Raw genomic sequence first — 12,209 nt, forward strand, 5'->3', positions numbered from 1 at the left:
CATTTTTTTGTTCTGCATCCATAGTTTGCTTTCAGTCATTAGACATTTTTAGAAACGTGTAAAAAGATCTTCTGAATTACATGCAAAGAGGTACATGTAAGGCCACTATTAATGTAATTCTAAATGTCAAGAGCATGATTGTTCTTATAATTCCTTATATACAACTTAACACCTGGTGTTCTAAGTGCATGTTTTATCAAACTGGAATAGCACACAAGACATATCCTGACATTTTGTCAGGTGAACTTTTTTTACTTTATAGTTAATATTTTTCACTATATTCAGCAAAGCCTTTCATCTATAGGGATCTCCCAGTCACGTGACCCCTAGCCGCGTGTCAGCCATTTTGACGGAATACATCCGTCGGCTACTCATAGATCCATTGCCGTGGGTAATATATATTATTGGTATATTATACTAATAATATGATTATTAGTATAATTAGCCTAAATATTGCAATACTTTGCGCTACAGTATTGATATAATTGCATGCGCAAAATCATGGTGCAAAATATCTCGATACTGAACAGAATCGATTTTTTCCCCCACCACGTCATGTCATCGCACTTATTATTAGCATCACAAAAATAAATATACAAGAGGAAGATAAAGGAATTCGGAATCATATATCCATATGAAGCACCACAAGTTCTTTTTACAGGCATTAAATGTGTAGAAAAACTTCCTGACATTGAGTTCGGTGACATTACAGCTACCTTATTCATTTCCCATCACACAGGAGCTTCATTTCAAGAAAATGATTTTTCAATCATCACCGCATAGGTTGGTCAATGTATTTTTATCACTAAATTATAGTACCTGTAATAATTTTTAAACTGAGTTTACAGGGAAGAACACAAAACAAAATCACTAACAAGATTAAGTGTATCTTTAATGAATTTGTTTAATCTAGTTTGATCCAAGAAAAACAAAATAATAGCCTATGCTTATATACTTTTTTATACTTATCACTGACTGTCACTGTATGATAAACTGTCATTGAGACTGTTGCCTCAACCTGTGTTTCTAACGATTTATAAGAAGTGTCAAATAAAATACAAGATCAGCTTTTGGTATTTGAAAACGAAAGAATGTAATGTGATAATTATACGCCAAACGAATTAACTGATCTAGGAATGCATGTACCGGTATGCGTTTTGCCTGTTTATTGCCTCCAACCACTTGTTTCTCCGTTTTGTTTCTTTGGGATATGGTATAAAGATATTCCTTTTGTATTATCACGTATCTGATCGCATCCAAATGCACAGCATCGCTCGGGCATGATAGGAATATTTCGCGACGAGCTGTATTTTCACCGGCGGTTTAGCATTTTCTATTCCGTCAAGATGGCTGCTCCAAATGGCGTGACGTCACGCGATCCCTATACTGCTACCCTATACTGTGTTTTTTTGTCAAAAATGTTAAGTCATGCATTTTAATATCTCTAAACTATTCTAAACATATTAACCCTAACTTTTTTCAGCTTCTACAACTGGGGAACACAGGTGGCCGAATATAATACCAGCTCAAACTACGAGGTAATCACAGAGAATCCAAGCGGTCTGCTCTTCCAGTGCAGGAACGACACGAAAATCTTGAATGTTGACCCAGAGGTGAGCATGTTTGATACGAGCAGAACATGTGATACACTGGTAAACAGAGAGTGCTGACCTCTTTCAGTCGTGTTTTAGCTCTCATTTAACATCCATGAGTAAATAAACACCTGAACTACGTTAAATTGAGTATTGGTTCAATGAATAACTCAAGACTGAAGACTTAAGATTTAAACAGGAACATTGAATTTTCTCTGTACTACTATTAGATGTAGTGTCTAATCAGTTAATGAGGTTTATTAAGACAAATTTATTATCTTGCACACATAAAAAAGCATAACAGCAATGATCAAGAGTCATCCCATGTTCAAATTTTTGTGAAACCGTTCTTTCGTGATATCAAATAGCCTCCTTGTGAAGTGGAGATTGTATTGTTGCACCTGGGTAGCATTTTTGTTCCAATCTCTCGAAATATCCGTCAGAGTGGGTTAGAACGAACCGCGAAATTCAGTCCTGGAACCTGTGCCACAATTTTTTTTGCCTTTGTGCCCAGGAGCTATGAGTGCATGCTATTTTAGAAAAGAGGCAACGCTGCAGACCGACCTCTTTGAACACAAACTCGCCCAGGCTGCCTCGTTGAGGGCGAGATGGCAGAGGCGAGTATTGCCTGTGGTCGAGCACACCCCGACCAGGCCGGCTATTAAAAACGAGGGGAGGCTAAGGAACCCAGACACTGAAACCGCCTGTGCACCCAGAATCCAACCTCAGGCCCCCACCAGGCATGACCTCATTGCCCATGTGGATGCATTCCTTCATACAAACTGGCGAAACCATGGCATTTTAAAGCCTAGATTTGATTTGTAAGTTTGTTTGTTTGTTTGTTTGTTTGTTTGTTTGTTTGTTTGTTTGTTTTATTGCCCTTGTTAGATACAGCCGGTGTCATTTCAAAATTTTAAACCCAAATTATTCTTCTTTGGGTTTTGTTTGCTTTTGAAGGAAATTGTTATCCCTCCAAAGAAGCTGTTGGTGGTTTAGTTTGATAACCAATCCTTATAAATCAACAGCTAATGCTTTTCGTTTGCTTTATTTCATTTTTGGGGGGAATGTTCAGCATATGTTTGCATTTATCCTGGCTCTAAACAAAATTGGTATGTTAGCCCAGACAAGTTTGATGAACAGTAAATACATAGAATGAATGTAAACCTAAATCTTCTAAAACAGTTAGCCTACTCTTTAATAATGGATCCCAGCTGGGTTAAGATCGTATTTATTCTTGGTGGAGGCACCCTGTGGAGTCCATATATTAAAGTCACACCCAGACTCATGTTTAAACATCAAATCACACTTATACTGCAATATATATATATTTTTTCTCAACTTCAGTAATATAAATAGGCATTTAATATAGATGGCATTTAATATAGAAATTCTGTGTTGTGGGTTCTTTTGAAAATGTATATACTGTATATATTAATTAAATATAATTAAATGGGTAGCACCATGTCTGTTAAAGATCAGTGTGAAAATACTAATTAGAGCAGTGAATAATGTTTTCTCGAATATAACTTGTGAGATTTATTCCTCCAAGGTTGGCCACCATTTAAACTTACTATAGAAGATCCAGTTGTGGTCTTCTACTGAATTAGATTTGAACTGATGTAGCAAGAATTCTTCAATAAATAAAATTGTTAAAATTTCTATCTTAAAAATAATCAGTTTAATCCTAATTACTATTTCTTTAACCCAACAGGCAATACCTGGTGATAGCTTCATCCGAACTCCTGTCCGATCTGACCTATATGTACATGTTGTAATTTATGACCACGTCACCAGAAAACCCGCGACCAGTTCCTGTGCACCACTCTCCAATTAAATGTATTATAAAAATTAAAATTAGTGGAGCCACTAATTTCATCTACATATAAACAGTTTTAATCTGTAAGTATTTCATAATAATTTTGACTTCATATTGTGCACAGCATCTGGATGTTATGAATGGTAGAGCTGTGTGTTTTGATCTTTAGGGTCCACTATTATTATTATTTTTTTTAAATAATAAAAAATCTTGCTATCTTGATAAACTGACTTGTTCATTATATTAAATATTTAAAGACATTTGAATAAAAATGTACTGATTTTTTTTTTTGTCGAGCTATTTTTATTTCTATTAACCACTGTTGCCATTATCGTCTGCAATCACACGTTTGAGGCACTTAGTGACATAGCTTTCAGATAATGTCTGATGCTGCAGTCACTTACTTGGGAACCTGAGCTTTGTATTGTATTCTTATCTAAAACAACTCCTCTGTTTGTCTGAACAAATCAAAGATAAAGCCCTTTAGAAACATGGGGGTTCTTTCATGTCCCCTCGACTGCTTTTGACTAAAAGCTGCCAAACACTCCATGAAGTAGACAAGGACACCCATTCCACATGATTTCAGATCCTAAGATATTGCAGAGAGTTCCGGCATTAGATATCCATCAGTCAATAATTCTGTCTTTGAGAATTTACAAAAAGGAGACAACAAGATATTGCTATTGTGGTGGCTCATGGTACTTGTTGGTGCCATTGTGGTACTTCAATAGTTAGTTTACTGTTGGCCAAAAGTTTACAAAATGCCAATTAACAAATAGGAATGTCACACTACTAAGTTAAACAAAACTTAACCCATGCTAGAATTAATATATATAAATTCTGTTTAATCACCAGGATGAGGGCTCAAGAAGTGGGTGGTGATTCACCCACATTCATAACTGTTTTACTTAACAGGCCACAGTCCTTATTCATGTGGTGGAGTGGCAGTGTGATGAAACTGCCCACTTCAGTCCCTCACAACGGCACAGCTCATTCATACACCTACAAATCAACATAGCAGATGTGCTTGTGAAAATCTGGGTTCTTATCCTAAAGTGGACTAAGGGAGTTTAGTGGGACATTATAAAACATGATAAATATAGGTTATTGACAGAAGACCACATATTTTCTCACTATACAGCAATTACATCTCGGGCAGATCTGACAAAATCATATCTTGAAAATAAGTCCACTGGCATCAGATGTCTGGGGTGGGAGTCAATCACTTCCTCCTCAATGATCCTGAAAGAGAGTCCGTGACAGAGGACATTGAAGCCGTGCTCGCGGGTCTGGTGTGCGCAGGGGACGCGGTGCAGCATCCGGATCAGACTCTGCTGTGCAGGATGTGTCTGCTCATCGCCATTGAGCTCAACTAAATGGGACAGAGAGCCTTTAATGCTCTCCATAAGCCATGTCATTCAGCGTGTCAACCCAGACACACAGCTTTGCTGAGAGACGTTTCACGGACCTCACTATCGAGCATTAGGCTACAACACAGATCCACATGACTCACCCAGTCGCTCAGAGACCGCTGGGGGTGTGAATAGTGTGCGATGAAGACGTAAAAGTATGTGGTTTGTTTTGATGCCCTAAAAGTGCATTCGAGACTATAGGCTAAAGAATGCATTTTTCACGTGCTGTATTTTTTAGAGGCTAGAGAGCTACTCATCGATTCTTTCCTTCTCTCAAGGCTACACGTGTATTATTCTCTTTGTGAAGAATAATATCTGACTGTATCAACAATAACAATAAATCAATTGATAAGGTTCACAAAACCGGTCTAAACTATTCGTTCTTGAGTCAGACTGAATGAATAATAGTGATTTTCTACTAACCGAATCGGTCGAAGTGAATCTTTCGGACAAGTCCGACTCGCAAAAATACGGGTTAACAACTGATTCAGTGAATCAAGAACCGCCTGAGGAACCAAACCTTGACTTGACCAAGGGGGTAATCCATCGACCGGAAGTTGAAGCCGGCCGGGTGCCGCCATGTTGTAGCAGAACTTCACTTGCGTTAGCATTTCCATTGACTCCCAGTCATTTTGGCGTCACTTTGACAGCGAATAACTTTACATCTGAGGCGTTTAAAGACTCCATTTGTCCATTATTTATTTCTAAAGAAACACGACAATGTATAAAGGGCTCCATTACCTTCTATGTTACATTATGGCCCCGTAGAAACAGATTTAGTAAAAATAGGCTAACGATTGCGTCATAACCACTCGACTCTCTGTCGCGCTGTACAGAAATTACCGTACAGACAGGAGGAGAAGCTCGCAGGCAATCGGGGGGACGTCCCGTCAAGGGAGAAGCCCATAGATAATGAGTCCATAAAAGCAACGGAATACTTACTCCTGCTCACTCACGCCAAATAACTCTTTGCTCAAGTTCCCCGTCTCTGCAAGATTAACATTGGCAGTTTTCACGCACAGCTACTAGAAGATTAACGTCTGTCAGACAGGTTGCTCACGTCATCAAGCTTAGTTTGAGTCGGTTGGAGTCTGCGCGTCAGGAACGGAAGTTCTCAAAAATCTCTAAAAGTGGGCTTCAACTGTCTCAACTGAGTTCCAATGAGATCGCTCTGTCCATTTCTTTTACTGTCTATGGACTTGACCACTGGTGCGGGAAGTAGGCTAGTTTAGGCTAGGCTACTTCATTAACTAGGCTATGGCAAAAATTAAATAAAAGATTCTGGATACAATTATGAATAGCTTTGTAGCATAAGATTTTTATTAATACGCATTTGAAACAGGAGTTGGTTTTAATAAATTAGCTTCTATTTAAAAATGCAAAAACTGTTTCAACCAAGTGATGTGAATGAACTTTGGTTTCTATTGGTTAGTGTAAATGCAAATTTTTAGTTTCTAAATTAATTTGTTTTTCTTAGCTGGATCAATGCTTCAACAAATGGAGCAGTGCTTACAATAAACTCTTTAAAATTAGTAGCCAGCAATAATGAATGCCTCGCCGAGATGTTAGCACGTGGTGACGTAAAGAACAGAAGAATATGTTTATTGAATCGGTTCTTTTAAACGAACCGTTCAAAAAAACGATTCGCGGAAATCATTTGGACTTCCCAACACTGTCCGACTGCTCCCATAAGCCCTATATATTACCAGCGCGACAAGCTTTACCTTCAATGAACGCAGGGAAGAGGCGCGATTGGCTGAGAACAGCATCCCTCAGACACAAAACCGAGAATCAAGCCTGGCCATCAGGACAACAGCAGACCAAACTCACACGGACATCCTCGTACATTTTGCACAAGGACTGTGATATCTGCTGCATCTTTGGAAACGTGCATTTGGACTATTCTTTTTGAGCACACCAAATTGTCATCTTGTTTAAATTTCCGCTTTAATGTTTCTCGATCTCTTTGCCTTATTTTTGTGGTCCATGTGATGCTCTCCCTCTCAAAAGACAAGAGTTTGGAAACGCATTCAGCACTGATATACTACACCTAAATCAGCTTCAACAGTCTCGTACATCCAGCATGGATCGCTGTCAACGACTGTTTATCCTCCTGTTGGGATGGGGTTATCTGTGCGGTGGATACTGTGCTGTGCTTAAAACACCGTTTATGAGTTTCTCGAAAGACGTGCAGTTTGAACAAAAAGTGGAAGCGCAAACTAAGCAACATGTGAAGAAAAGCGAGCAGGACACGCTGTCAGAACACATGCAGATGCTCTACGCCAAATACACCAGCGCGGGATTCCCTCTCAAAGATGGCAACACTGTCCGCGGCTTCAAAGGACATTTGGGTAGGTGTTAAATGTATTTCGTAGTAGCTGACGAAATGTAGCAATGTACTCGTTAATATCACATCACTCCTCTTACGTGAGTTTAAGTGTTGGTGTGTTCATCAGTTTTGCGCTTCATATCCAAAAGATGTAGTTCACCCAAATATGAACTCTCTTCATTTACTCATCCTATATATATATATATATATATATATATAAACCTGCAGTCCTACCTGTTTTTTTTGTCTGTCAAACACAAAAGAGATGTTTAAATTAATTTTAAGTGCATCTTTTTCCATAGCCCATATGGTAACGGTGACTGAGGCTGTCAGTCCCCAACTTCTGTTAAGTTTTCATTTTAGAGTGAACGGTCTCTTTAAGACAGCTTGTTTTGCAGTTGGTTCTATTACACCTGTTGATTTAGATTTGAGAGACAGCAGATCGAGGTGAAGAACAGATCGTCCTGTGGCGTTTCATAAATCATTTTAGATATTAGTGTTCAGACTTTTACGTGTTATTCAATGTACTTTTACACCGCGTGTTGCTCCTTTATTGTAAAGCAAGCGAGCGTTCGCCTCAGTAGGCTATTTGCAAGTGAATTAAACGATTTCGATACTGATGTATTTAACTGAATAATTTTTTTTATGTTTGAAACATTATCGTTTAATACACTTTAATCGCTGGTATGACCATAACTCACTGGTGTTGAGAAGTTGCGCTTCTTCGCTCACGATGACGCTCGGATGATATATTGTGCCAGTGTTTCCAGATTTCTCATCAAAACTAGCTAAAATTAAGCGACTTGCCACACCAAAATAGTAATGTATTTTTAATTGTTATAACTTCGCAAAAATAAACTAGTTATCTAAATAACAGAATAAATCTCTTTCGTGCACATTTACGCATCACTAATATGGTGAAGACGCTGGGAAGAAAGGGAAACACTGCAGCGATTAATAATGACATTGTTTCGTGCAACTTGGCTTTTAGTGGTTGTTTGTACGCAGTTGGAACAAAATCACCCTAAAAGTGCAACCTACATTTATAAACGACTAAAGAAAAAGAAAAAAGCCCAGACTGAGTTACTTATGAATATGATGAGTGAACATACCGCCCTCTAGAGTCATTTGCTTGTCATTTGCCTTCTGAGATATGTTTTGGTTAAAGAGTGATGATAACGCCATGCGTTTTTTGAATGTGTGATTTTTTTCCTGTTAGGGTCCATCAATGATAAGCAGTTACAAATCTTCAACCTCACTTCTCTCACCAAGTCTGAGGATGTTCTCTCAGCAACGCTGCACTACTACATTGGTGACCTGCAGAACATCAGCCACAGATGCCCAAGGCACAAGAGCTGTGCTCACCATAATAATCTCAGAAGACAAGGTCATATTCACCTTGATGTCTGGAGTTTCAGCTTTGTGGATAACACCACCAGAACAATCGGCCATTTTTCCATTAACATCTCCACAGTGTACCGGGACTTCATATCATGGCAGTGGAAAGACATTACTCGTGTTGTCAACCAAGCCAAGCATCACGACCAGCTTCTCATAGGCATTGACATTGACTCAAAAGGACACCAACCTTGGAAGAAACTCTTGTCAGATAGGTCTCCTTACATTCTGGTCTACGCCAACGACTCGGCTATCTCCGAACCCGAGAGTGTCGTGTCCACCTTGCAGAGACACAGAAGCAGACTGGTGCCTAATCTTCATCTGCTTGAAATACATAATCGCAGTGCCTCCTCGCAACATCGGACCAGACGGTCCACCAACGTCCTGCTGCCGCTACAAAACAATGAGCTTCCAGGCCCCGAGTACCCTTATGAGATACCTACATGGGATGAGACCAGCCCTTACGATCCAATGGAGAGCAAACCAGTAAAGCGCCCTCGCAAGAAGCCGCGCAAGAACCCACGGCACAAGAACCCTCTCCTGCAGTTTGATGAGCAGACCATTAAGAAAGCTCGTAAGAAGCAATGGAACGAGCCGAGGAACTGTGCTCGCAGATATTTAAAGGTTGATTTTGCAGATATCGGCTGGAGCGAATGGATTATCTCGCCCAAGTCTTTTGATGCGTACTACTGCTCGGGGTCATGTCAGTTCCCCATGCCAAAGGTATGTATTAATGTATGATTACAAAAATCTCAAATTCCACACTTTTTTTGTTGAAATCAGTAAGCTGGACTTTTTATTATTATTATTGAGCAAAAAGTCAAGATGAGTTTCGAAAGGTTGTGCACTCTGATCTGTTGTGATCCAATCAACTCCAGGAGCAAATAACCAGAGCAGTGGGGAAAAGGACTGATACATGCATGTAGAGAAGTGAAATATAAGCACCACCTAGTGGAAGAAAAAGCTGTAAATCATCATAGGCAGCACAGAGGTTCATTCATCTTCCATTATTATACCATTCATGTCATCCTTGATCATAAAAGCTGCCTGTTTCCATTTAGATATTGCCACCAATGGTTTTCCCTTTGTGATATGATTCCGTTTAAGAAACATACTTCAGTTTTACTACAGTTTTATGTTTCTGTAGTAAAGTTGATCATTGAAAACCAAGACCCAATTGTTTCATATTCTAAAATGTATGTGGCTAAATTCCTTCCAGATTAAAAAAGCAGTTATATCACATATCATTTACCGGTGGTATAGATTACCAGTCATTTAAAGTTGATCTTTAAAAACATAAATCATTTAATAAGACAATATGTCAGAAATAATGTCATCTTTTGCAAAAATTAATATCCATTTTCATACTGTATGTTATAGTGTTGTAATTCCTAAATTCACTTTTAAAATGATTCAATTTAGTTTTTAGTGTTTTATTCTTAATTTATTCAGATACTTTAGCATTTTAATATCTACAATTTATCAGTTATAGGCCAGAATGTTAATATTGGTACATCGCCAGTGTTATTTTACTATTGTCTATATACTATTATAGTATTTATTAATATTTTGAATTAGCTTTTATTTATATTTGCAGGTTTCATTGTTTAGGTTTTAGTTATTTTGTAATGTGCTTATGGCATTTTTATTAGTTTTTGTTTTATTACAAAATTATTTAAGTTTAAGTTTTTCATCAAATATTCTATCTCAGCTTTATTTCAATTAGCGAATAGATTTTTGATAGTTTCAGTTTTAGTTAACAACAGAAACATCACAACAGCAAATAGCCATCCCATGTCAGGCTTTTCTTTGCTCTTCGAATGATTGTGAAAAGTGAGAGCATGAGTAATTTCCCTTTCACAGACATTGGAATGCAGATGGATTAGCATGAAACCATCCATAATGGCCCGGTTTCATAGACAGGGCTTATATTAAGCCAGGATTAGGCCTTGGTTCAATTAGGACATGTAAGTAGCTTTTATAAACATACCTTAGAAAAAGAAAAAAACATTACTGGTGTGCATCTTGAGACAATGGCACTGACATATTTTAAGATACGTCAGCGCAAGTTATTTTCAGTTAAAACAGCTCAAACATGCATTTTAGTCTGGGACTACGTTTAAGCCTTGTCTGTGAAACCTTTGACCTATTTGTACACCCTTTAGTGCTTTCACTGGTTTATCGCAAAACAAACTGTAGCTGTCCTAAACCCTGTAATGGGTTCTGACCTCTTGAGCTTTTTACCTCTTACAGTCTTTGAAACCTTCAAACCATGCGACCATCCAGAGCATCGTTCGGGCGGTCGGGGTGGTCCCGGGCATCCCAGAGCCCTGCTGTGTACCGGAGAAGATGTCTTCCCTCAGCATCCTCTTCTTTGATGAAGACAAGAACGTGGTCCTTAAGGTCTACCCCAATATGACAGTGGACTCCTGTGCCTGTCGGTAAATGCCTTGGTCTTTTCCACCAGCCTCCCTCCCCTAAACTGATTCCCAATTTTTGCACTGGAAGAAAAACTGAAGATGTTCGTTTCATAACCCTTGAAGAACTATCTACAGCTTTAAGGATTGTGAAGAGCAAAGTGCTTTTCCAGAAGGAATTCCTTCCTGTTAGCAGGAGGCTTCATGCATCAGTTGAGATATGAACATATGAAGAGATCCTCTGTCTGTGTTTGACCAGGATGTTCTCATGTTTCTATAACCTCAGCAGTTGAGCTTACAGGGGACAAACATTTGCTGTCATTCATCATGTTTCTGTACAGTTTGTATAATCTGTCATTATTATAGCTATATTTTTGCTACAGAGGCATTGATTGACTCTAAATGTTCATATTCTATGGCTGCTATAAAGTGGACTTCTGGGGGAAAATGAAAAGTAAAGATATCTTTTTTTTGTTACATTTGTCAATTTTTTTTTAATTATATTGAAATGATGACCTATATAAGTTACTTACAGTTCATATTCAGTTTTCCACATTAAGCTTAAAACAGTGTTTAATATCTGGGTGACTGTTTTGAATGTCTTCAATCTGCGTAAAATACTTTTTTTTATTTTTTCCTCCAAAAAGGTTAATTGTTACAAGCCTACATGTAACAGTGTTACATCGCATTTTGTAAACAATTTCTTTTATCGGTCTTTTTTTAGATACTTGCCTTTGTAAATATGACGTTTCCGTCTGACCTACTAATACAAGGTTGCATCCTCACATTTAGCTGAATTCAAAATGTATATGCACGCATTCTATTTCAGTAATGTTCATTTGGACATTTTTCTGTCATTCCTCTGAAAACTGCTAGTGTCAAGAAACCAGATGTTATTTTATGAGCAATTTTTCAAACAATTTATTCAGGAAGGTGATTATGACAATTGTATGTAGATTATTTAGCCTTTGTCTCTTTAACACAACACTGCCTATATAAAGTGCCTTAACATTAAAAGGTTAATCCATCATTAAATACAACTTATATTCTACTAGAATATTTATATTTCACAAAGATGAGTGTAACATGTAATGTCTTATTTTGGCAGAATATTTTAAGTCTATCAGTTTATTTGGATAAAATGTGATATTTTGTTCCAATAATGTTTTCTGTATACATCTTGTACTGTTTTTAGCATAGAACTAAAGCAAAGACATATCACAAGCTGCATGTTCATAAAAGGTG

General features: G+C 37.9%; 2 protein-coding genes across 2 annotated transcripts in view; both read left to right on the plus strand.

Moving 5' to 3' along the window:
- cfap299 (cilia and flagella associated protein 299) overlaps nt 1-3,585 on the plus strand; it is a 90,474-nt gene extending 86,889 nt beyond the window's left edge. The window contains exons 5-6 of the mRNA XM_056250563.1: nt 1,484-1,613; nt 3,304-3,585. Of these exons, the coding sequence (XP_056106538.1) occupies nt 1,484-1,613; nt 3,304-3,426 (253 nt within the window). The 3' untranslated portion in view covers nt 3,427-3,585. The remainder of the gene's footprint in view (nt 1-1,483; nt 1,614-3,303) is intronic.
- A 2,833-nt stretch (nt 3,586-6,418) lies between these two features.
- On the plus strand, nt 6,419-11,463 carry bmp3 (bone morphogenetic protein 3). The gene is made up of 3 exons (XM_056250564.1): nt 6,419-7,171; nt 8,369-9,270; nt 10,801-11,463. Exons 1-3 carry the CDS (start codon nt 6,904-6,906, stop codon nt 10,990-10,992), a joined length of 1,362 nt encoding a protein of 453 aa, XP_056106539.1. The 5' UTR covers nt 6,419-6,903; the 3' UTR covers nt 10,993-11,463.
- Nucleotides 11,464-12,209: the final 746 nt, after the last annotated feature.

The sequence above is a fragment of the Rhinichthys klamathensis genome, unplaced genomic scaffold (assembly GCF_029890125.1).
Source record: "Rhinichthys klamathensis goyatoka isolate OS25496 unplaced genomic scaffold, OSU_Roscu_1.1 h1tg000071l_1, whole genome shotgun sequence".
Classification (NCBI taxonomy): domain Eukaryota; kingdom Metazoa; phylum Chordata; class Actinopteri; order Cypriniformes; family Leuciscidae; genus Rhinichthys; species Rhinichthys klamathensis.